Source organism: Protopterus annectens, chromosome 7.part0 (assembly GCF_019279795.1).
Source record: "Protopterus annectens isolate FY-2018-M chromosome 7.part0, PAN1.0, whole genome shotgun sequence".
Taxonomy (NCBI): domain Eukaryota; kingdom Metazoa; phylum Chordata; order Ceratodontiformes; family Protopteridae; genus Protopterus; species Protopterus annectens.
In genome coordinates this window covers 1,653,011,184-1,653,033,314 of record NC_056739.1, presented here as the reverse complement: position 1 = coordinate 1,653,033,314, position 22,131 = coordinate 1,653,011,184, and the positions used below count along the sequence as shown (strand labels likewise).

Genomic DNA, 22,131 nt, shown 5'->3' with positions numbered 1-22,131 from the left:
TGTGGACATTTATTTTTTGTTATTCCTAGCCTTGTCCTTTCAGAGCTCAACCTCCCTCACTCTGCTGGCAGGAAAGCTCTAAATGGCTTTGCACCCAAACTTGTCTTTTAATCAGTTCAACTCAAGCTGCTTGACAATTTGAGTGCATGGAAGGTAACCTGAGGCTTTGGAAACTGGTTGGCTGTTACATCCTTGGCAGGATATAACCCTAAAACTAAAGCTACTGCAGGAGTGATCATTCAAACATCTACTGTTAGGATAAGTTCAACTTACACAAACTGCACTTTCCTAAATGCATATGACACTACACAGCAAGACTTCAATCTGTAATCATTTCAGAACTTTCTTTTCAACTTCTGCAATCTCCATTAAATGAAAAGAAGCATTTACCTCACAAATTGGAAATGTGTAAAAGCAGGCTGTAGGGGATATACAACAGGAAAACAAACTGGTAAAATTAACACCAAACTAATACTTTTTAGGTATACATCTAGCTCACCTTTCCACACTTACAAGCTGCAGTGTTACTTAGCAACATATGTTTAAAATATTGTACCATTTACAAAGCAAAGGCAAACCAGTTCAACATATCCCTTTAGAAGTCTTCCCTCTTAATCTGAGCCACAGACGAGTTGTCATTAAATAACTATCTCAAAAGAAACATAGACATTTCATACATTATCCTTTTACTAAATCAGATATATATCTGCCAGTTGCACATTGGATACAGCCATTTTTTTCTTTGCCTTATTCTAGCTTATTGCTTTGCATCAAATAGCCTATATAAATGAAGCAAAAGTTGCCCATATGTGTATTTTTTATTTATTTTTTTTATTTTTATGACCTTAGCTTCATACATTCTGACAAGCTTAGGTTTAGATGACTACATTAAGTACACCATTCAAAATCTTTCAATTAATAATACTGCAGCTCACGTGTGTAACTCTAGATAGGCATACATTTTGTAATAATAACTCTATTTGGTCTAATGTTTTTTTTTTTTACACAGATCTTTTGAATGAAAATAAACAGTGGTGCTAGAATACTACAACTTACAGACTGCTTATCTAAACAAACATGAGGCAACTTCTTGGTGTCTCAGCATCTGTAAATATTCCAAAACTGTAATACATTTCCAAACATCTGTGTAAAAGTAAATGTTCTACTACGAAGGAGCAGGATGCCCACCAGGAGCATGGTAATGCAAGTTTGGAGAGTGTCCCTCAAAGCTAGTGGGCTAGGATAGCTGGGTTAAGATTGAGCTTCCAGTGGTCAGTTATTTATTTCAGGACAGGGGTTAATAATGAAAATGGCCCAAATGGACCAATGGACTAGTGTTCTACCCCGGTTAATAAATATAAAATAAAGAGAAAAAAATCAAATAAATTCTTGGAGACCAGTCAGTTATGTACCATAGCACCAGAATTATCATATACATGTCAGCATCTCTGAACTCTGAGTCAGGATAAAATAGTGGGGGGCATAACACACGCACACACACTCACACACACACACACACACACACACACACACACACACACACACACACACACACACACACACACACACACACACACACACACACACACAATATAAGCCACAGTGCAGTGGGCCCATGTGTAGCCAGCTTCCCTCCCCAGTACATGGGGAAATATATAATCAGACAACTATGAGATTTTTTCCCTCTGGGATAGGGAGCAGCCATTTAGACATAAGCATGCTACTGTATTTCCCTGAATAAGTACACAGACTGGAAATACTACAGAGTGACATATATTCAGAACTTCAGGTAGGTTCTATTGTTAGCTAAAACAAAAATAGTGAGAAAAAAGGAAAGAAAATGTTTCTACTGGACAGAGATGTCAAATTTTGCACTGTAGGTGTTGTCAGTGTAAGTGAGTAGTGCATTCCACAGTATTAGTCGTAAAATAATGCATAACGGTCAGAATCCCAATGTGTAAATGTCGCTTCTTTTCACCAAACTGGTTTAAAACACTGATGAACAGATTGCGCCTAGAAGCACTTTTTGTAAGTGGGTTAGCCCAAACTTTGATTACTTGAATGATCTAATCAACAGCTGCACATGTATGACCACAGTGAAACAGTAAGAACATCACTGCCTCTTCTTGCATACTCTGGTGATCTCATTGATTCTCCTTGGAAAGACCTGAACAGCTGCATTGATGTTCCATAGCTTAACAATTCTAACAATAATTGTCAAATGCATTGATCCAGTATTATTTGCATGACAGTGCAGAGGATAAAGGTTATGAGCTGTTAAATAGCTGCTTTTTGTAATTCAGTATTTGATTTCCTCAGCCTATATTTGCTTGCTGTGTGATTCTGAGCCAGTCACTTAACTAGACAGTGCTTGGGAAATTGTTCTACACTTTTCAAGATATATTATTATACAGTCATCTAATGTAAAAAGTTCTATTTGTGTGTATTTTAACACACAGTCCAAATCTAATACATGGCAAACTTGTTTATGTCACTGTTACTGTAGTAAAGTGCAATGAAACATGATCCACATTAATTAATGATGATGGACATAGCTGTTCTCTTCTTCACTGTTAATTCTTGCTGTAAGATGGCTGTTGCACTTATTTAGGTACTGATTCTTCCTGGAAAATTGCACTACAATAATGTTCAAACCACATTTATGATGCTCGTAGTTATTACTCAGGCAGCCAATAGAAAAAGGGATAACTTTATGAGGTTTTGCTGTTTCCTCTGATAATAAATGTTAAATACTGCTAATACTGTAACTAACACAAATTTCTCAAAGTGCATTTTGACTCAAATGCAACCTCAAGAGGAGAATAAAACTACCAAATAACATTTACTCTTCAGATTCCTTTTGTTTTAGGCAAGTTAAGCAGCCAAAAAACAAAAAAGCTACCATTTATGTCCTGCTTTTATTAAACATTGAAAGCATCACAGGAGCATGAAAGGAGGGAAAAAAACATAAATGGAAGAAGACCACACCAAAAAAGCTGCAAGTACGCAGTGAAGTTAAACGTCCCTATCTCAAAAATATGTATTCCTGGAAATTTTCCTTTTGCAGTGTGTAAGAAATCACACATACTGGTAGCTAGATATAAGAATATTTTATTACAAGCATGTTCCCAAAGGCAAGCCTATTATTGACACTCCTTTATGTACTTTTTATTTCTTCTGCATATCTTGATGCTTGAAGTTATATTTTCCCTTCTGTGAGTTACCTGATGTTTAGTTAAAGCCAATTTACTTGTGAAGCCTTTCCCACAGTCAGTACATTTAATATAATTCTTTGCAACATGAACCTTTTGATGTAATGCAAGCTTTTCTTTCCTAGAAAAACTCTTCCCACACTGACTGCATTCAAATGCGGTTTCAGCAGTATGAGTTTTTTCATGCTGTGTGACATAGTGTTTTGTTGTAAACCCCTTTCCACAATATGTACACTTAAAAATATTTTTTCCTGTGTGAAGTCTCTGGTGGAGTAATAGGTTTTCCCTCCATTTAAAAATCTTTCCACAGTCTGTACATTTAAATCTCTCTCCGGTGTGAACAGTCTGATGGTGTACCAGTTGGTTACTCCATCTAAAACTTTTCCCACACTCAGAGCATTTAAACGGTTCTTCTCCTGTGTGAATCATTTGGTGTTTAATGAAATATCTGTTACTTGAAAAGCATTTTCCACATATAGTACATTTAAAAGGTCTCTGACCTGCATGTATCCTTTGATGCAGAGAAAGTTTCTTTCTTTTATAAAAGCACTCCCCACATATATCACACTTATATGTCTTCCCCTTTGTGGGAATCATATTTTGTGTACTTGAAGAATGTTGTACTTTAAAGGTTTTTTCCAGTACTCCATAATTTAATGTATTTTTACTTTCATGAGTTTTCAGATGGAGTAAAAGTTGGGTAGTTCTTCTAAAACTCATCCCACACTCTTTACATTTACAGGGTTTTACTTCTGAGTGAAGATTCTGATGAGATAAAAGACTTGCTTTATCACTGAATTTCTCTTCACATTCAATGCACTTGAAGATTATTGGCTTAACATGAGTTTTACGATGTGCCAAAAGTCTCCTCATATCCTTAAAAATCTCTCCACAAATAGAACATTTAAAAGTTTTCATTGAAATGTGACTCCTTTGATGTTTACTAAAAGATTTCTTAGTCAGGAAACTCTTCCCACAATGAATACATTTAAAAGGACTGTATGTGAGAGTACTTTCACTTGAGATTTTTATCTCTTTATACATACTCTTGTTATATTTACTTATTTCAAAAGGCTTCACTAATGCATGACTTTCATCTTGGGAAGAAATGTTTACTTTTTCATAAAAAGTATTCTTCCTAATGTGAATCCTCTGATGCTGTGTAAATGAATATTTAGTTGAGAAACTTTTCCCACACTCCATACATTTAAAAGGTTTAAATCCTGTGTGAGTCCTTTGGTGTCTAGTAAAAGAATATCTGGTAGTAAAGCATTTGCCACAATCAGAACATTTAAGAAGTTTCTCCCCTGTGTGAATTCTCTGGTGCAGTGTAAGGCTTTCTTTCCATTTAAACATTTTTCCACATTCCAGACATGGAAATGGTGTTTCATGTGTCAGATTTCTCTGATTAGACAGACTTCCATTTTCATAAAAACTATTTCTAGAGTAACTGCTTTTAAAAACACAGTTATCTCCTGTGGTAATCCTCTGGTAATATATTTGTGTCTTGTCATCATAACTCTGTTTCCAGTCCTTCAGTTTTTCAGGATTGCCTTTTGTGTGAAAAATCCTCTGGTGTTTACTGAGAGAAGTCTTAGTTGTAAAACTCTTCCTACAGACTGTACAAAAGTAAGATGCACCTTTTCTGTGATTCCTCATATGGAAATACAGTTTTTCTTTCCTGCAGAAACACTGCCCACATTCCGTACACTTAAAAGGCTTTTCTTCAGTATGACTTTTCATGTGCTGAGACAAATAATGTTTTGTTGTAAAACTTTTCCCACACTCCATGCACCTACAAAGATTCTGGCCTGAGTGAATTCTTAAATGAAGTAAGAGATTTTCTTTCCACTTAAATTTCTTCCCACATTCCAGGCAATTAAATGTCTGCCCAGTGTGAAGAAACTGGTGGTGAGAAAGCTGATTACGCCACCTAAAACTCTTCCCACATTCAGTACATCGAAAAGGCTTTTCCCCAGTGTGAATGATTTGGTGCTTGGTAAAATACAGTTTAGTTGTAAAACCTTTCCCACAATGAGAGCACTGAAAAGGCTTTTCTCCTGTGTGCCTTCTCTGGTGACACACAAGTTTTCCCTTCTGGGAAAAACATTTACCACATTCTGTACATTTGAATGGTTTCTCACCTGTGTGAATCATAAAATGTTTGGTATAAGACTGCTTGGTTGTGAAGCTTATTCCACATACTCTGCATGTAAAAAGATTGTACCCAGTGTGAATCCTGTGGTGAAGTAAAAAGCCTAACTTACTTTTAAAAATCTTTGCACACAAAACACAATTATATAATGTCTGCCCCACAGCAGTACTATAATTGTTAGTGATATTAGTATTCCATCTATAAGGCTTTCCGTAATGAGCATATTGCAAATGCTTCTCTGCACTAATTGGTCTATGCAGATAATGATTTCCCTGCTGTCTAAAATTCTTATATGCATTAGTTGAAGGGAATGGTACACTTGCTGCATGTATGTTATAGTTTCTTTTCCCAGTGATAAGCTGCTGATTATCTCTATTTTGATATTTCATAAACATTAATTTTTCAGGGAAACTTTTTTCACACTGGATAAACTGGACACTCTGTACTCCCGTGAAGGCTGGTCGACGCACAGGAAGTTGTTCAAAATAACCATTCTCTGACTCTGAAGACTGGAAAACTAGAAATACAGAAACACATATTCAGTCATTGTTTCTAAATATACCAGAAAAGTCTGTAAGAAAGTAACACTGCAGAATTAAGAATTTCACTGCATAAACAGAAAGTGGGCTTAAACCAACTTCTTATGTAAAAGACAAGGCACTACTTTCCGGCATAATAGACTATTATAACATAAACCAAAAAATGTCTAATATTTGATTGCCATTTCTATTTCTACCAAAAGGAGCCAGCTGTCTTAAACCTGGTTGTTTTCTTAAAAAGGCAACTGACATTTATTTTAATGTTTTTCCCTCAGTTTGTTGGTGCTGCTTTTTTGTAATATACATAGTATGGCCATCTTTTATTCAAAAGTTTCACGGTGCTTTATTTTTAAATAATTTACATGTCTTATTTTTAAATAATTTACGTCATCAACAATTCTTATATAGTTGTGTGTATGTACGTGTGACATGTAGAAACATCCAAACACAAACACATAACACACATACCTATTTCTCTCTCTTACTGTATGTGTGTGTGTGTGTGTGTGTGTGTGTGTGTGTGTGTATATATATATATATATATATATATATATATATATATATATATATATATATATATATATATATAAATGCCTGAGTTTATGATGAGTCACTGACAACTTTAAATTTGACAGCCATTTGGTTCAGTAAAATGTATCAAAAACAGCATCACAAGCACCCCTACATTATCCACATAGAGACACATCCACTAATTGCACAATGCCAAGGAAAGCATCTTTACCCATGATATGCAGTAATCTTACTTCTGATAAATCTGTTTGACAACAAAACGTTCACCAACTTGCATTTGATTATAACAAGTGGAATTACACACGTACATGCTTGTGTATATGTGTGTTTTGTGCAAGTGGTTTGCTGGAAGCCAATGAGAAGACAAATAGGCACTGAGGAACTTAAGGCCATGCAAACAGGGTAAAGCTCATTCACCACTCATAAACTTATATGCTATACAGTCAGAAAATATTCTAGGTAGCAGCAAAAGGTGATGTGCATGCCAAAAGTTATTCTGAGCTTATATGGGACTAAGAAACTGCATATTTGGAATTTATCTCCAATGAGGTGGTAAGCAGATGTTATGGACATGCCAAGATCCACCAGGTGCCATCATATAAGTGCTACAAAAGTAGCAATTACCATTCATAGAGCAACATGACAAGACAAATTTTATTAAAGCCACTGGTTCTTTTTTGAATTTAGTTAAGTGGTTGCAGTTTGGCTTATTAAAAATGATAGAAATATTGCATTAATTTGGCCACAGTAACAAAGATCACATTCTTTAAAGCTGTAATACTGATGCAAAGGGAGATCATTTACTTGTCCCCCCAAAACCTTGGTTTGATTAGTAAGTCTTAGTAAAGCTTGGAACGAGCTTCATTTTACCATAAGATACACACCTCTAAGAAGCAGGCCTTTAAAATGCCCACCTGCTGTGGTTTAAATAGGCAGAAAAGAAATGGGAACATTAAAGTACAGTTGTGTACACTTACCACAAATGTAGATGTCTGAGTGTATTTACTGTTGCAGTCATTACATTTGGGTAATCTGCTGGCAAGTTGCCCTCAGTCAGCCTGATTAACAAAGTCTTGGGTCCTGCGTCGGTTGCTGTCTTTTCTTCCATGACGTCAGGTCGTCAGGGGTATAAAACATGCAGCCGACGCCATTTTCATCAGTTTTTCTTGCCCCAGATGTCAGGTGCCCCCCAAATGGGGATATATATATATATATATATATATATATATATATATATATATATATAATTTAGAACACAAACAATGTACCTCCAATCAAATGCAAATACACCAAAAAGGCTTTTAAGCATATTAAAGGAATGAATAGGTATAGCAACAGAAAAAACAGGAGGCTGGAGGGTGGGTAACCAGGACTGCAACAGTGAATACACTCGAACATCTACAATTATGGTAAGTGTACACAACTGTACTATGTTCTTCATGTTTCACTGTTGCAGTCATTACATGTGGATAGATTCCCAAAGCTATGGTTGGGAGGATGGATTTATACAGAATTAGGAGCAGCTATAAGGCCCTGCAGGACAGCAGTGTAAAAGCCAGCTCTGGATTTAGAGAAGAGAGGTAAATGGTAATGTTTGATGAATGTATGAACTGAGCTCCAGGTAGCAGCCTCTAGAATGTCTCTGGTAGGAACCCCTCTGAGAAAGGCTGCAGAAGTAGATGCAGCCCTGGTGGAATGAGATCTGATCCCTTTGGGGATAGGTTTATCATGGTGCACATAGCAGAAACAAATACAATGGCTTATCCATTTAGAAATAGTCTGCTTTGAAATAGGTTTTCTCTCAGCCCCTGCAGCAAAAGCCACCAATAGTTGCTCAGATTTTCTTAGAGTTTTTATCCTGTTTAAGTAGAATCTAAGTTGTCTGTGCACATCCAATGAATGCAGAATCCGCTCACCCTTGTTCTGTGGATTAGGAAAGAAAGTTGGCAGATGAATGGTCTGATTAAGTGCCACACTGGATACTACCTTAGGCATGAAAGATGGATTGGTCCTGAAAGCCACCCTGTCCGGATGGAAAATAATGAAAGGCTCCACTGCCATAAGAGCCTGTAATTCTGAAATCCGTCTAGTTGAAGTAACTGCTAAAAGAAAAGCTGTTTTCCAGGAGAGATATTTTAAATCTGCAGTAGAAGCTGGTAAAAAAGGAGGTAGAGTGAGTTTTTCCAAAATAAAACTGAGGTCCCATGCAGGAGTTGGTGCTCTCCTGGGAGGTCTTAATTTTTTGGCCCCTCTGAGGTACTGCTTTATTTAGCAGAGCATGAGAAAAGAGGGGAAGCTCTGTGTTGTAATGCGCTGAAATGGCAGAGGCATGGATTTTTATAGAAGAAAAAGATAGGCCCTTATGAAGCATCTCAGTTAAATATTACAGAATCTGAGGAATATTGGGCATTGATGTACTTATTCCTTGTGCTTGGTTCCAGGCACAGAATCTTTTCCATTTGACCGCATAAGATTTAATAGTACTAGGCCTTCTAGCCTCCAGAATGACATCCATCACAGATTTGCTGAGAGATGTAACTGATGAAATTAGTTGATTAGCCATGCTGCAAGATTCAGAGTTTGGAGCTGAGTGTGTAGAATTTGATAGTTCTGCTGAGACAGTAGGTAAGGTGTCAGAGGCAGGTATCACAGAGGAAGGTGTGACATATTGCGTAGGAGTGGGTACCAGTGTTGGTGAGGCCAGTCTGGCGCAATCAGTATCATTTTTGGTTTTTCCTGTCTGACTTTTAGTAAGACCTTGGAGAGCAGAAGCAGAGGAGGAAAGGCATAGACTGATAGGTTTTTCCAGCGGAAGGACAGAGCATCCACTTTCCAAGCTTTCTTGTGATGAATTCTTGTGCAGAATTTGTCCAACTGATAATTCTGGGGTGAGGCAAAAAGATCTTTGTCTGGGCTCCCCCATTTGTGTGTCAACATGCTGAAGATTTGCGGATCCAGTTTCCATTCATGTGGGTCCATAAGATTTCTGCTTAGTGCGTCTGCCACAGTATTTTGCTTTCCTGGCAGGAATTGAGCCTGTAGATGTACTTGGTAAGTCAAGGCCGTGTTCCACAATGCCATGGCTAGTCTGCAAAGGGGGTAGGAGTGGGTACCCCCCTGCTTGTTTATGTACCACATGACTGTGGTGTTGTCTGTCTTTATCAGTAGTTTTCCTGGATGAAGATAGTCCTTGAAGGCTGTCAGTTGATATGTAGGTGCATTTGATTTGGGCTCCATTGGCCCTGAATGCATCTTCCTGCCAAATGCCCCCCCCCCCCAAGCATAATCTAATGCATCTGTAGTCAGGGTTTGGGTGGCAGGGGGTGGAGTGAATGACAGTCCCTTGTTTTGGTGGCAGGCCTCTGCCCACCATAGGAACTCTAGCTGTAGGCAAAGAATGATAGGAATCATTGTTTCCAGGCTGTGGCAATGTTGACTCCATAAGCTTTTTAGGTACCACTGAAGTTTTCTCATATGCAGTCTTGCATATGGAATTATTAGAATGCAGGAGGCCATGAAACCCAAGGCCTGCAGAATTTGTCTTACAGATAGCTGGGTTTTTGTGGCCACCTGTTTGAAGTAAGTCATCGATTTAATTTGTTTTTCTGGCGTAAGGTAGGTCATCTGGGCAGTTGTATTCAAGCTTGCACCCAGGATTGTAATTATTTGAGAGGGTACCAGTTGTGATTTCTTTTCGTTTATAGTGTACCCTAGACAAATTAGCAGTCTTTTTACAAACGCCAGATGTTTTAGAAGAGTGTCCTTGTTTTCTGCCAGAATTAGACAATCGTCCAGGTAAGGACAAATTTGAATGTTTCTTTGTCTGCAAAATGCAATTACTGGTGCCAGTCACTTTGTGAAGACCCTGGGTGCAGTAGATAAGCCAAAGGGCAGTGCAGAGAACTGGTAATGTAAATAGCCTACTTTGAAGAGGAGGTATCTTCTGCAAGATTCCCTGATTGGGATATGCAGGTAGGCCTCTTTTAAGTCTAGAGTTACCAACCAGGCATCCTTGCCTAGCATAGGCAGTAACTGTTGTAGAGTCAGCATCTTGAATTTTGGAATGTCCAGAAATGTATTTAGAATGGATAGTCCAGAATTGGACACCATGATTTGTCTTTTCTGGGTACCAGGAAAAGTCTTGAATAAAAACCTTGTCCCTTTTCTGGTACTGGTTGAATAGCCCCCATATTCATGAGAGACATAACTTGTTTCTGGGCCTCTGACCACTGATTTGGAGGCAGATCTGGCTATCCGTTTGGGATTGGCAACGTGTGGAAATGAAATTTGTATCCCTGGGATACTATATTTAAAACCCCCTTGTCCTGGGTAATTAGTTGCCAGTTTCGTGCATGAAGTGCCAGTTTTCCACCAAAAGGAGCGGCCAAAAGATAAGTGCTTGGTGATTGCAGTGTAAAGTCATTGAGACTGTTTACCGTAGGAAGGTGCCTTGTTACTTCCAGATTTGGAGGTGGAGGCACCCCATTGTTTTGTTCTATAAGTTCCTTGTAACTGAAACCTGGAGCCTTTGGAATGTCTGGTTTGACCTGAGCGTCTCTGGTGGGTACTGGAAAGGACCAGTTCTTAGTAGGCCAGTGCCTACTGAACCTGGGCGGCTGCACTTGTAGGAAATCTTTTACAGTTTGTATAGATTTAGCTTTATCTTCCATCTTTTTCAAAACTTCTTCTGCCTTATTACCAAACAGACAGTCCTGTTGTAAAGGAGCATCCAACAATTTTGCTTTAACATGATCAGGCAGATTTTGCTCCTTGAGCCAAGCATGACTTCTCATCACAGATCCAGTTACAGCGGCCCTGCAAGAGGCCTCCAAGGAATCAAAACCACATTGCAAAGTATGCTTTCCAACTTGTTCATTGCTGAATGCAATAAATCCTGCAACTCTTTATTTTCCACACAGTCAGAAATCAACATCATTTTCTGTTTAAGTAAGCCAATGACACACTGCTGATATTTAAGCATATGAAATTGACAATTTAAAGCCCTGATTGCTAAGGTTGCAGACGTGTAAACCTTCTCACCCCATCTATCCAGCGCCCTGGAGTCTTTATCAGAAGGGGTAGGATTTTTAGCAGTAGAAGCCTTAGCACCCTTGGGACCCTGAGAAATGGTTTCAGGGTCAGCAGTAGGGTTTTTAAAAAGGAATTTGTGGGAGTCAGGAACCCTGTAATATCTGTCTGGCTTACTAGGAGCTGGAGGCAGGGAATCAGGAGCCATGTTGGATTCTGAGAAAACATCATCAACAATGTCTAGAACAGGAGGTATAGCCAAAGGCATATGCTGAGGAAGAAGAAGGAAATCCCTAAGCCTCTTTTTAGATTCTGAGAAATCTTGACTATCTCAGTGAAAGTGTTCCCTTAGGGTATGCAAAGATTCTCCAAAAGAAAAATCCTCAGGAGGAGAAGCAGAAGGCATGGAATCTTCTGCATCAGAGTCCTCATAAGGCGGAATAGATAATTCCTGATCAGAAGAGAAATCACAAGAAATAGAAACCTGATCTGAAGATTCATAGTCAGTGCCTTGCCTAGGCCTCTTAGCAGGAGGGGGATGGGTACCCCTGATTAAGGTAATTAAATCCTCAGCTATTTTGATCATTTGTTTTTTAGACATAGAGGCCTGTGCACGTGGCCCAAGTGTCAGTTTTTTAGACATAGAAGTTGATTTTGGCCTTAGTTTTGAAGATGGCGTTGGTTTAATATACAAATCTTTAGGCCTGAAAACACCCTCAGAAGCCGGTGCCTGCTCAGCGGCTTCAGACCCATCTAAGATAGAGGCATCCACGGGTTCAATACTTAAAGTGTCTCGTGGCATATCGGACTCCGAGTGGGTCTCAGTAGAGGCCTGCTAATCAAAAGTAGCGGGCATCAGGGGCTGCGAAAGCGCCTCACTGAGTACCAGCGAACCGGTGATTGCCTTAGGAGAAGCTTTGTTGTCGGTTTTGGACCTCGACGGTCTGTCTCTGTCTTTTTCTTTGCATTTTTTAGGTATTGCGGTAGTCGGATTGCTAACCAACGACATTTCTGCATAGTTAAATCTTGAGCCAAAATATTTTGATGCAAAAATATACCGATGCTTAATAGTGCTTTGATTAAATTTAGTACAAAACTGACAGCAAGGCTCGTTGTGGTCAAGGCCTAGGCAAGGAATACAGTACAAATGAAAATCCTTATGAGGTATTTGCTTCCCACAAGTACTACAATTATTAACTTTTACTGAAATCGGTAAGGAGCAGGAAAAAGTTTCCCCAACGGGGTACTTAGCTTTAGGTTGAAGACTTCAGTTCTAAAACTCGAAAACGAAAATTTCAGGAGTCGGCCTACCGGCACTTGTGAACTGCTTCTGCTTCGGGCACTGCGCGGCAAGAAAGACAGATAAAAATGGCGTTGACTGCATGTTTTATACCCCTGACGACCTGACGTCATGGAAGAAGGGACAGCAACCGACGCAGGACCCAAGACTTTGTTAATCAGGCCGACTGAGGGCAACCTGCCAGCAGATTACCCAAAAGTAATGACTGCAACAGTGAAACGCGAAGAACATTGTGCATGACTATCTTTCACAATTTAGAGTTTTCATCTCTAAAAACAGTCTCAGTATTATTCTTACAGATATCCTAATAAATGTTTTTTCTCTTGTTATATTTTTGAAGTTATCTTGCAAAGAATAATTAGTTGTCTCACTTGCTTGAATTTTTATTGTACTTATTTAATTTTTTTATCAGGGAAATCCGACTGAGCATGAGGCACTTATCTGTAGAGGCCCAGGGAGAAAAGCTCCATAATAACACAGTCAATAGTTAAGGACATAAAGTTGTATATCAGTACAAATCACTTTTCAGAGTAACATAAAACAAACTGTCAGTGATAGCAGTACAGCAATGAAAGTTTAAATGAGAGGTAGAAAGTCAAAACACAAAACAAACTGCAAGTGATTCATTCAAAATACATGGACAAAAATGCAAATGATTCACATAATGATATATGTATAAAATATTGTATACATATTAAAAATATATACCAGCTTTGTAAAATATAAGTTTTACAGACCTAAGTGCTAGAGATTAGTATACATATAAAAAAAAAATTGGAAAACACAATGCCAAAACTATGGTCGGGCAAGCAAAGGGAATTTATTACAAACTAATAAGTTGCAAAATCGTCAGCCTTCCAAAATTGGCAATATCTGTTCATGAATTAAATTATCAAATGCATTTTTTAATTATCATGCACTATTAATCTATGATGATTTTTCTGTTCTACTTGCTGAGTCTACCACCTGCCTAACAACAAATGCACCCCGTTCTCTTAATCTTAATTGACAACTTTTCATGAAAATCTTGTAGTCACAGTTAAATAAGCATGCCTAGCCATCATCCACAACTCATTCTCTTTTCTAATATGTAGATGTCATGAAAAAGCTATACCCTACAATGCAAGATCCCTTCCAGCACAGAAATTCACTCTAACATCCCCCCATTTGAAATTACACTCTAAATAGGACTATTTCTCCATACTCATCCAGAAAAATCTGGTCTAACATTCCTCCTTGCTTAACTTCTATTAACCCCTTTCCAAATTTCCCTCAAAAGTGAAGTACTCACTTCCGGTATAGTGTCGTGCTGACAGCAAGCAAACCTGCAACACTCCACCAAAAAAAAGTTAAGAAAATAAATAAAATAAGGTAAAGTGCCAAGATATATGGGTAAAAAGAGTAAATGGAGGAATGACCAGGACAAAACTACCACAGATGAGTTAGGAAAAGACCAGGGAACTCTATGAAAAAGATGGAAAGCCCTAAGGAAGAAGCATAGATGGGGGTGTAGCAAGGTGCTACATTGGAATTGATATGGAAGGAGTTAAGAGAAATGAAAAAAACTTTTTTGGATAATCTGAATGCATACAGTTGGTACAACTAGTAGATGGACTTAACAAATATGCAATGGTAATCCAAGAACTGATGGTGGAGAATGAAAAGCTTAAAGGTAAGGCTGATTCATCTGAGGTTCATTTAGATTGTTTGGAGTCCAAAACCATATATTTGGCATGCAGGTCCAGATGCAAAAACTTTAAGGTGGTAGGAGTACCAAAAAGGCTGGAGAGTGCAGATTGTATCAAGTTCATGAGTGAGCATTTGGAGAAATGGCCTGATATTCCATCAACAGAGACAAAAATCAAGAGGGAACACTGAACAGCATGGAGACTGGGAGGTGAGGAAGTGTGAAAAGCGTACCCCCATCATAGTGAGATTCCACACCTATGAGCTAAAATAAAGAATACTGAGAGACACATGGAAACCCACAATCAAAGTAAGCATAGCAGAAACATGGATATTTACACAAGACTTTTCATATATCACAGGGATGAAATGGAATGGTTTCATACCTGATATAAAGATATGTCAAGAGAAGGGCCTAAGTTGAAACTGCTCTTACCCAGAGAGTCTCTGTATTTTCATAAAGGGGGAGCCAGGTCACTAATATACTCAACGGAGGCCCAGGTATTTCTCAAGAAGCTGAGAAATCTGAGGAAGAACCCATCTGGTAAAGAAGGGCAGAATATACATGAGAAAGTAAACTGAGACAGAAATCGGGGGGACAGTTATAGAAAGGAAACAGGCTATCTTCTTCTGTAAAGACAATAGCAAAAAAATGAAGAAGGTAGACCAAATACAAGAAGACAGATGGAAAGTTGTGGAGTAGAAATAGAGACTGAAAGGGAAGAAATCACAATTCTATTAAATGACTTATTAGCGTGGGGGTAAAGTGTTTTTCCTGACTGACTTCTTTCCCCTTTAATTTAACACTGTACATTGGTGGAGGTGACAGGAGGTAATTAGTCTGAATTATATTTAAACAAACAAACAAAAGAAGTGGGTGTGTTTGTGTGTGGTGTGTGTGTTTGGGGGAGTTAATAAAGATTCAGGTTGGGGGAAAAAGATATGCACCTCACTGAGGAACCATGAGATACGTTTGCTTAAAATGCAAGGGGATACAGTAAGAATTTGAAATTGGATTACCAGTTACTGAATGAACCCAAAGTAAGAATCAACCATGGGGCAGAAACCATGTCTTGGAGAATGGTTGTTAAAAGGATGCTGAATGAGGGAATACTAACTGAAGAAAAGAACTAGTGAATAAACTGAATAAGATGGTTTTGAAAGATGGGTTGAGTAACACAATGTAATTAAAGCATGCTAGTGTGAAAGTGAAGTAAAACAATCATAAAAGAATAATAATATATGACTGCAATAATAATATAAAACGAAAAGAAAAAAACAATGTTCAATAGTGAAGTGTGGTAAGGTAACTTGCTCGAGGAATGGGAAAGAAAAGCTAAATGTGACAATAACACAGAATAAATGAAAATATACAAATGCTAATAATAATATAAACCAAAAGAATAGCCTAACACTTAAAAGTGAAGGGCATTTCCTTTAATCAGTGAGGCAACAGCCATGCCAGAGAACAAGTTAAACAGTGCAACCTGACAACAGTGAAAGGAAAATAAAATGTGTGACGATAACATTCTGACATTGAAAAATATGAAATGATACTTTCTGGTGTGCTGGGTATATACCAAGACATTTATGCACCTGGTGAAAGCAAACGAATTCAGACAAAAGATGGGAGGAAGAAGGCTAGGCTAGCATGTAACCTGGAAACAGAAGAGAGAAAGAAGGTGAAGAGAGAAGATCCCTCTTCTTGTGGAAAGAACCTACCTTCAGAAGAATATTGTATAAAATGTTGGGGAGGAAGCAACTAGCAGGGGAAGTGAAACTCAAAACAAAGACATGTTGGAAGGAAGGTAGATGAGAGGAAAGAAAATGACAAAAGGAGATTAAATGAGAAGGAAATGCTAAGGGCCAGGTGGGAAAAATGGTAAGAGGCACAAAAACTGAGATGGCGAGTGCAGTTGGAGACCATAAGAGTAATTGACTGCATTGTCATTGCTATGACAGAGCAAAGGGTCAAAGCACAGGAAATACTGCACAGAGAAGAAAAATCTCTGAAGAGAGAAGTTTTATAGGTACATATGAATATAGTACATGTCGGGGGGTCCAGGACTGTTTATCGAAATCACTATTTACTGAAACGCAAACGCTCATGCACAGTTTCACGAAAGTGCTTTTCACCGAAAAAGTACTTTCACGAAACAGAAATAAAAAAAGTAAAAAACACTGCAAAAGGGCTGTTGGCGAAATTGCGGCACAGTGAGGATAAGGGAATATTCCCTTTTCCCACTGTAGTGCGATGTCGGTGTGAGAATATAAAAGTAGCGGGGTGTGGGGGGAGCAGTCCCCCACATGGGGGGTGCAGGGAAGCTTGCCCCCCCTGCATAAACGTGATTAATGTTGTTTTTTTTTTAAGTTTATGTTTTTCTATTTTATTGTTAATGTTTCGCGTAACTACATTTTTGGGAAAAGCACGTTCGCGAAACTGTGAGCGAGCGTTTGTGTTTCGGTAAATAGTGATTTTGATTAATAGTCCTAAATTCATGTCAGGGATGGGGTGTAGTTATTAAACAGAAACTACTGTTAAAAGAATTATCTACTCAGAAATGAACCTAACGAAGGAGGAGAGACAAAGACCTAAAGACCCCCCCCCCTCAAAAAAAGTAAAAGGGTCTGAAAACAAGAGAGAAAAGGTAAAAAAATGATAGCAGACAGACAAGAAAGAATGGCAGGAACACTAGTGAGGGTCAAGTACTGGAATGTAAATGAACACAGCATACACGTGAAAAGGAAATACTCAAGTATTAGCCTTAGAAGAAATACACCTTTGATAAGAGAACCACAAAATCAGAGATCGACATAGAATATAGCAGCAAGTTCCTTTTGGGAAACAAGGAAGATAAGGGGGTGTGGCGATGATTTTGAAAAAGAAAATGTGGTCAATGAAAATAAAAGCTAGGCTAACGACAGGAAAGAGAAGATGGCAGGAAATAAAGGAATGATAGATAGCCTTAAGATTACCAGAGTGACAGTATATATACCGCTACATACCCCAGCAAATGTGATAAGAGGGCTCAACAGACATAGTGAGGTTTCAGAAGGGAATATATCTATATGTGGAAATGTGGAACATAACAAAAGCCAGTGACAAGGTAGACAGGGACTCAGGAAATAAGAGACTCTTCACAGAAGGGAATCTTTTGAGGCAGTTAATGCAAATGATGGGTATGATGGATGAGGGAAGGATAAATGAATATGAGGGAAATGGAACAGTAGACAATACATTCTGTTCACAGAGACATAGTAGCTAGGCAAAGCGGAATACAGAGTACATATAGGGGCAATATAAAGAATAAATATAGGAAATAAATAAAGAGCCAAGATTTTTCCAATTACACACTGATAGAAACAGAACTCAGATTAAGTAGGGAAAAAGATCTTGAGAGGCATAACAGAATGCCTGTAGGGATTCTAGGTAAAGGGGAGAAAGAAATGACCTAAAGATTCAATAAATAAAGTATCAAACAAGTCATGGGAAGGTATGGGCTTGGTTTGGGATGAAATAGAAAGAGAAATAACACAAGAAATACAAGGGCATTTAAAAAGAAACAGGAAAGTAGAAATATTATAGACAGAGAATCATGTAGAAAGAGGTAGAGGTTATACAGAAAGTGACATGATTAGGGAGAACAGAAAAGAAGGAAAGCTAGACGGAGCTTAAGCAGATGATTCAAGAAGGCAAAGAAAAAACTTAGATGAAGAAGGTAGCTGTAGAAAGACTATTCTTTAGCTTGAATCCAAAGTCAACAAAAGCACTTGCAATGAGGCTTAGGCAGCAAGAGGTAGAAAGAGAAATTTACAAAATTAAGACACAAGAGGCAGGTGTAGTAGTGGAAAAGCCAGAAGGGATATTTAAAAGATTGAGAAAATATTACCAAAAGCTATATAATAGTGAAAAGTAAGATGGTTCCTTGATAGTAGAGGAACAACGAGATTGGTAATTTCTACCTATTACCCAATTAACTGCACAGGACACAGCAGAGGTTATAAAGCCAATAATGAGGGAAGAAACAGAAAAGGCATTGAGCAGAATGGCCAAAGGGAAGTCCCCAGGAAGGTATGGGATACCAGTAGAGGTTTGGAAGTTGAACACAGAAAGTGTAATAACTAAATGAGTTGACTTATTTAATAAAATACAAGCCAGGGAAGAGCTGCCAGTGCCATAAAAGGAAGCAATCATAACATTATTTTTTAAAGAGAGGAAAAACCTCTTAACAACTCATTCTTATTGGCCCATATCCATTTTGAATCACAACTACAAATGTTTTATGCAGACAGGGTAGGGAAACTTTTAACTAAAAGGATGCATCTAGACCAAGGGGCAGCCACGGTGGTGCAACGGTTAGTGTTGCTGCCTCACAGCAAGAGGTTCTCCAGTTCGATTTTCGGCTGGAGTGCCTTCTGTGCGGAGTCTGCATGTCCTCCCTGTGGTCATGTGGGTTTCCTCCGGGTGCTCCGGTTTCCTCCCACATCCCAAAGACATGCAGCAGGTGGATTGGACACTCTAAATTGGCCCTAGGTGTGTGTGTGTGTGTGTGTGTGTGTGTGTGTGTGTGTGTGTGTGTGTGTGTGTGTGTGTGTGTGTGTGTGCCTTCTGTGGAAGGGTGGGCACTGGGCTGGCAACTTGACACCATAAAACTCCACTGCCAATCATGAGCGGACAGATGATCCACTGTGACGACCCCTAACCGGGAAAAGCCGAAAGAAGAAGATGCATCTAGACCAAACAGGATTTGTAAGGGAAGATGAGCAGCAGATAGTCTGACAGACACTTGCTAATGTTAAACTTTCGAGCTTTTTTTTCTCTATTATAAATCAAACACGTTTACAAGACTCTTTGTTCATTTATAGAGAATTCTGTAACACTTTTCAAGTGTTTCAACATCATCCATCCATACAAGCTAAAGCAGGATTATTTTATTGATTTATCACACTTGTACTTGTGTTATGCAGTGGTCACTACTGTTTTGAGCATTTTTTAAGCATTTATTTTACTCTGTGGCAAAAATAGTCATTCTCTGTTTGTTGTTTTTTTTTTTTTTTTTTTAGTTCCGTTTACATCTTAACTGCCTTGCAGAAGGGTGAATTCGCCAGGGACTTAGTTGTTTGTTGCTTGTTGTTTAATCTGCATCCGAGAGTTGCTTTTGTTATACTTTTACATTAAGAAATTCCAGGATCATCCGTTTTGTGGCAGAAAGTGTTAACCTGGTTCTTCCGAGTTGGGAAGCACTTCAGGAAGCTCAAAGCATGGTTGTTTATTAGCTAGAAGGCATAGGAGTCAGGTCTCAAGCTGTTTTTCTCTACTATAAATCAAGCAACTTTGCAAGGATCTTTGTTCATTTACAAATAACAGCAACACTTTTTGTGTGTTTCAACAGCACCCAGAGCCATCCAAACTAAGATATTTTCTTGATTTATCATATTGTACTTGCTTTATACAGTGATCACTACTGTTTTTGAGCATTTAAAAACATTTATTTATTTTGTGGCAAAAAAAAATATTTCTCTGATGCTTTTCTAGTTCTGTTTGCCTCCTAATCACCTTGCAGAAGGTCAGATTAGCTAGGCACTTAGTTGTCTGGTAGATGTTTGTTGCTTATTGTTTAATCTGCACCTGAGAGTTGCTTGTACTGTGCTTTTACATTAAGAGATTATAGAATCATCCATTTTGTGGCAGAATGTGTTTACCTGGTTTCTCTGAGTTAAGAAGCACTACAGGAAGGTCAAAGTATAGTTGTTTGTCGGCTAGGGAGCACAGGAGTCAACTTTCAAGCTTTTTTCTCTTCTATAAATCAGGTAAGTTTGCTCAGAGCTGTCCACTGAGCAGCAGTGGTTAGTAGTGTCCTCTATAGTAGAAAATGGTCAGACAGTAAAATTTCCCTATAAAATTAGGACTAGGTCCAAAACTTGATAAACAGTGTGCCATGTATTATGCTGGATGTATTGTATTTGTATAACTTGATGTTGGAGCTTTTCTCCCCGGGCATCCGCTGAAAATGGACCTGGTCCAGTCGGAATTTCCCGGTTAACAAATGTAAAATAAATAAATGTAGCTTAGAGCAGCTAGTTTGTGCATCAAATAGCACCATATTCTAGCACTAAATAAAATATTGGCCTTAACTCCAAAACTACCCTAGGATAACCCTCTTACAACCCAACACTTAATCCTAAACAGCCCATCCTATTACAGGTCCAGACAACATGGATATGCAATTTCCAAATGTCTCTGTGGCCAGTTTGGTAGATTTAGACATCCTAACAAAATGCAGCAACTGTGCCAAATTCTCAGACAACCATTTAATTATTAAAGGCAATAACACAGTACGTGAAGGATGTAAATACACAACTTCCTTGGCGGTAGAAATCTTGCATACTACCAAGACTGTCAGGAATACCCACACACTACTTAACACACACACAGATTGTCTTATGCTAAGGTGCGTAATGGAAACCTTCTCAAATCTCAAAGACCTCCAAAGCCATTTAATGACAATAGTGCTCCTCGGCAATCACTTAAACACACACCAAAAGCAACACCAAACATCTCACTTAAACCTACATCCAATAGTCCCCCAACAGCAAAGCCTATAAAGCAAGCATATGCTTTACCTAATACTCTTGTCATTTGGGAATCCATTATGCTTCACACAGATGCCCCATTCACCAGGTTAAACAAGGGGAAGATAATGGTAAGTTGGCAATCTGGAGGCAGAATCCACAATATCATGCACACACTCAAGTCACTGCGCCCCAGGTAACAATATGACTCTATCACAGTCTATGTGGGTGTAAATGACCTGGGCAAGTCGCACTGGACTATATGAAAAGAAACATAATGGATCTCTTGGAATATGTGCCATAGATAAGTATGAGTCTCGCACTGAGCAGCATTTTATCTTCATCAAGGATGAAGCCACAATATGAGCATAAAATTATTGATTTTAATAACTGACTTAGTTTCTGGTGTCACTCCAGGGGAATCCAATATATGTCAGCATGGGAGGTCATGTTCAAAAGGCCACATTGCTTTGCCAAGAATGGGCTGCACCTGTCATCTCCCAGGCTTTTAGATTTTGGCTAAAACTTTATCCACCTCCTTAAAGCCTTTTTAGGAAATGTTAAAAAGACAAAATCCCGAACATAGTGAAAAAGTCACAAGCAACCTTAACATGTTACTGTTCATTGCTAGGAGCCTAAACAAAATTCTCCACACCCTTTAAGCCCTCTTCCCTCTGGAGATTGTAGACATCTATGTTATAACCGAGACTTGGTTTAAAGCCATAGAAAGTACTCCAACAGTGCAAGGCTAGTGTACCTTCCATGCATTTAGCCCAACAAAAGCACAAACTGGAGGGTCTATATTAGATTGCCAAAGTCACTCTTCAGAGAACACACATTCATTGACCCGTATTCAGCTAAAATCACTTCAACGATTCACTGAATACTCCCAGGGCAAAGAAATACTTGCCCCTCAGTACAACTTTACCCTATTCTTCACTGTACTGCAAGTTGGTATATATAGTTGGGGGGGGACTAATATAAACCCCAAGGTGGAGCCAAAGGTGTAGGTGTCTCAATCAATGTTAGCAGTAAACATAACCCCAGGCTGGTTAAACAGGATGATACCATACAGCTCATCCATGTGCAACTCAGGGAAGTAAATAT

The 22,131-nt window shown here is 38.6% G+C and overlaps 1 protein-coding gene across 1 annotated transcript in view; it reads right to left on the bottom strand.

The window, feature by feature from the left end:
* Nucleotides 1-621: 621 nt before the first annotated feature.
* The window catches only part of LOC122807156 (zinc finger protein 84-like), a 483,130-nt gene continuing 461,620 nt past the window's right edge, over nt 622-22,131 (bottom strand). Inside the window, exon 6 of the mRNA XM_044078180.1 lies at nt 622-5,884. Within this exon, the coding sequence (XP_043934115.1) occupies nt 3,144-5,884 (2,741 nt within the window). The 3' untranslated portion in view covers nt 622-3,143. The remainder of the gene's footprint in view (nt 5,885-22,131) is intronic.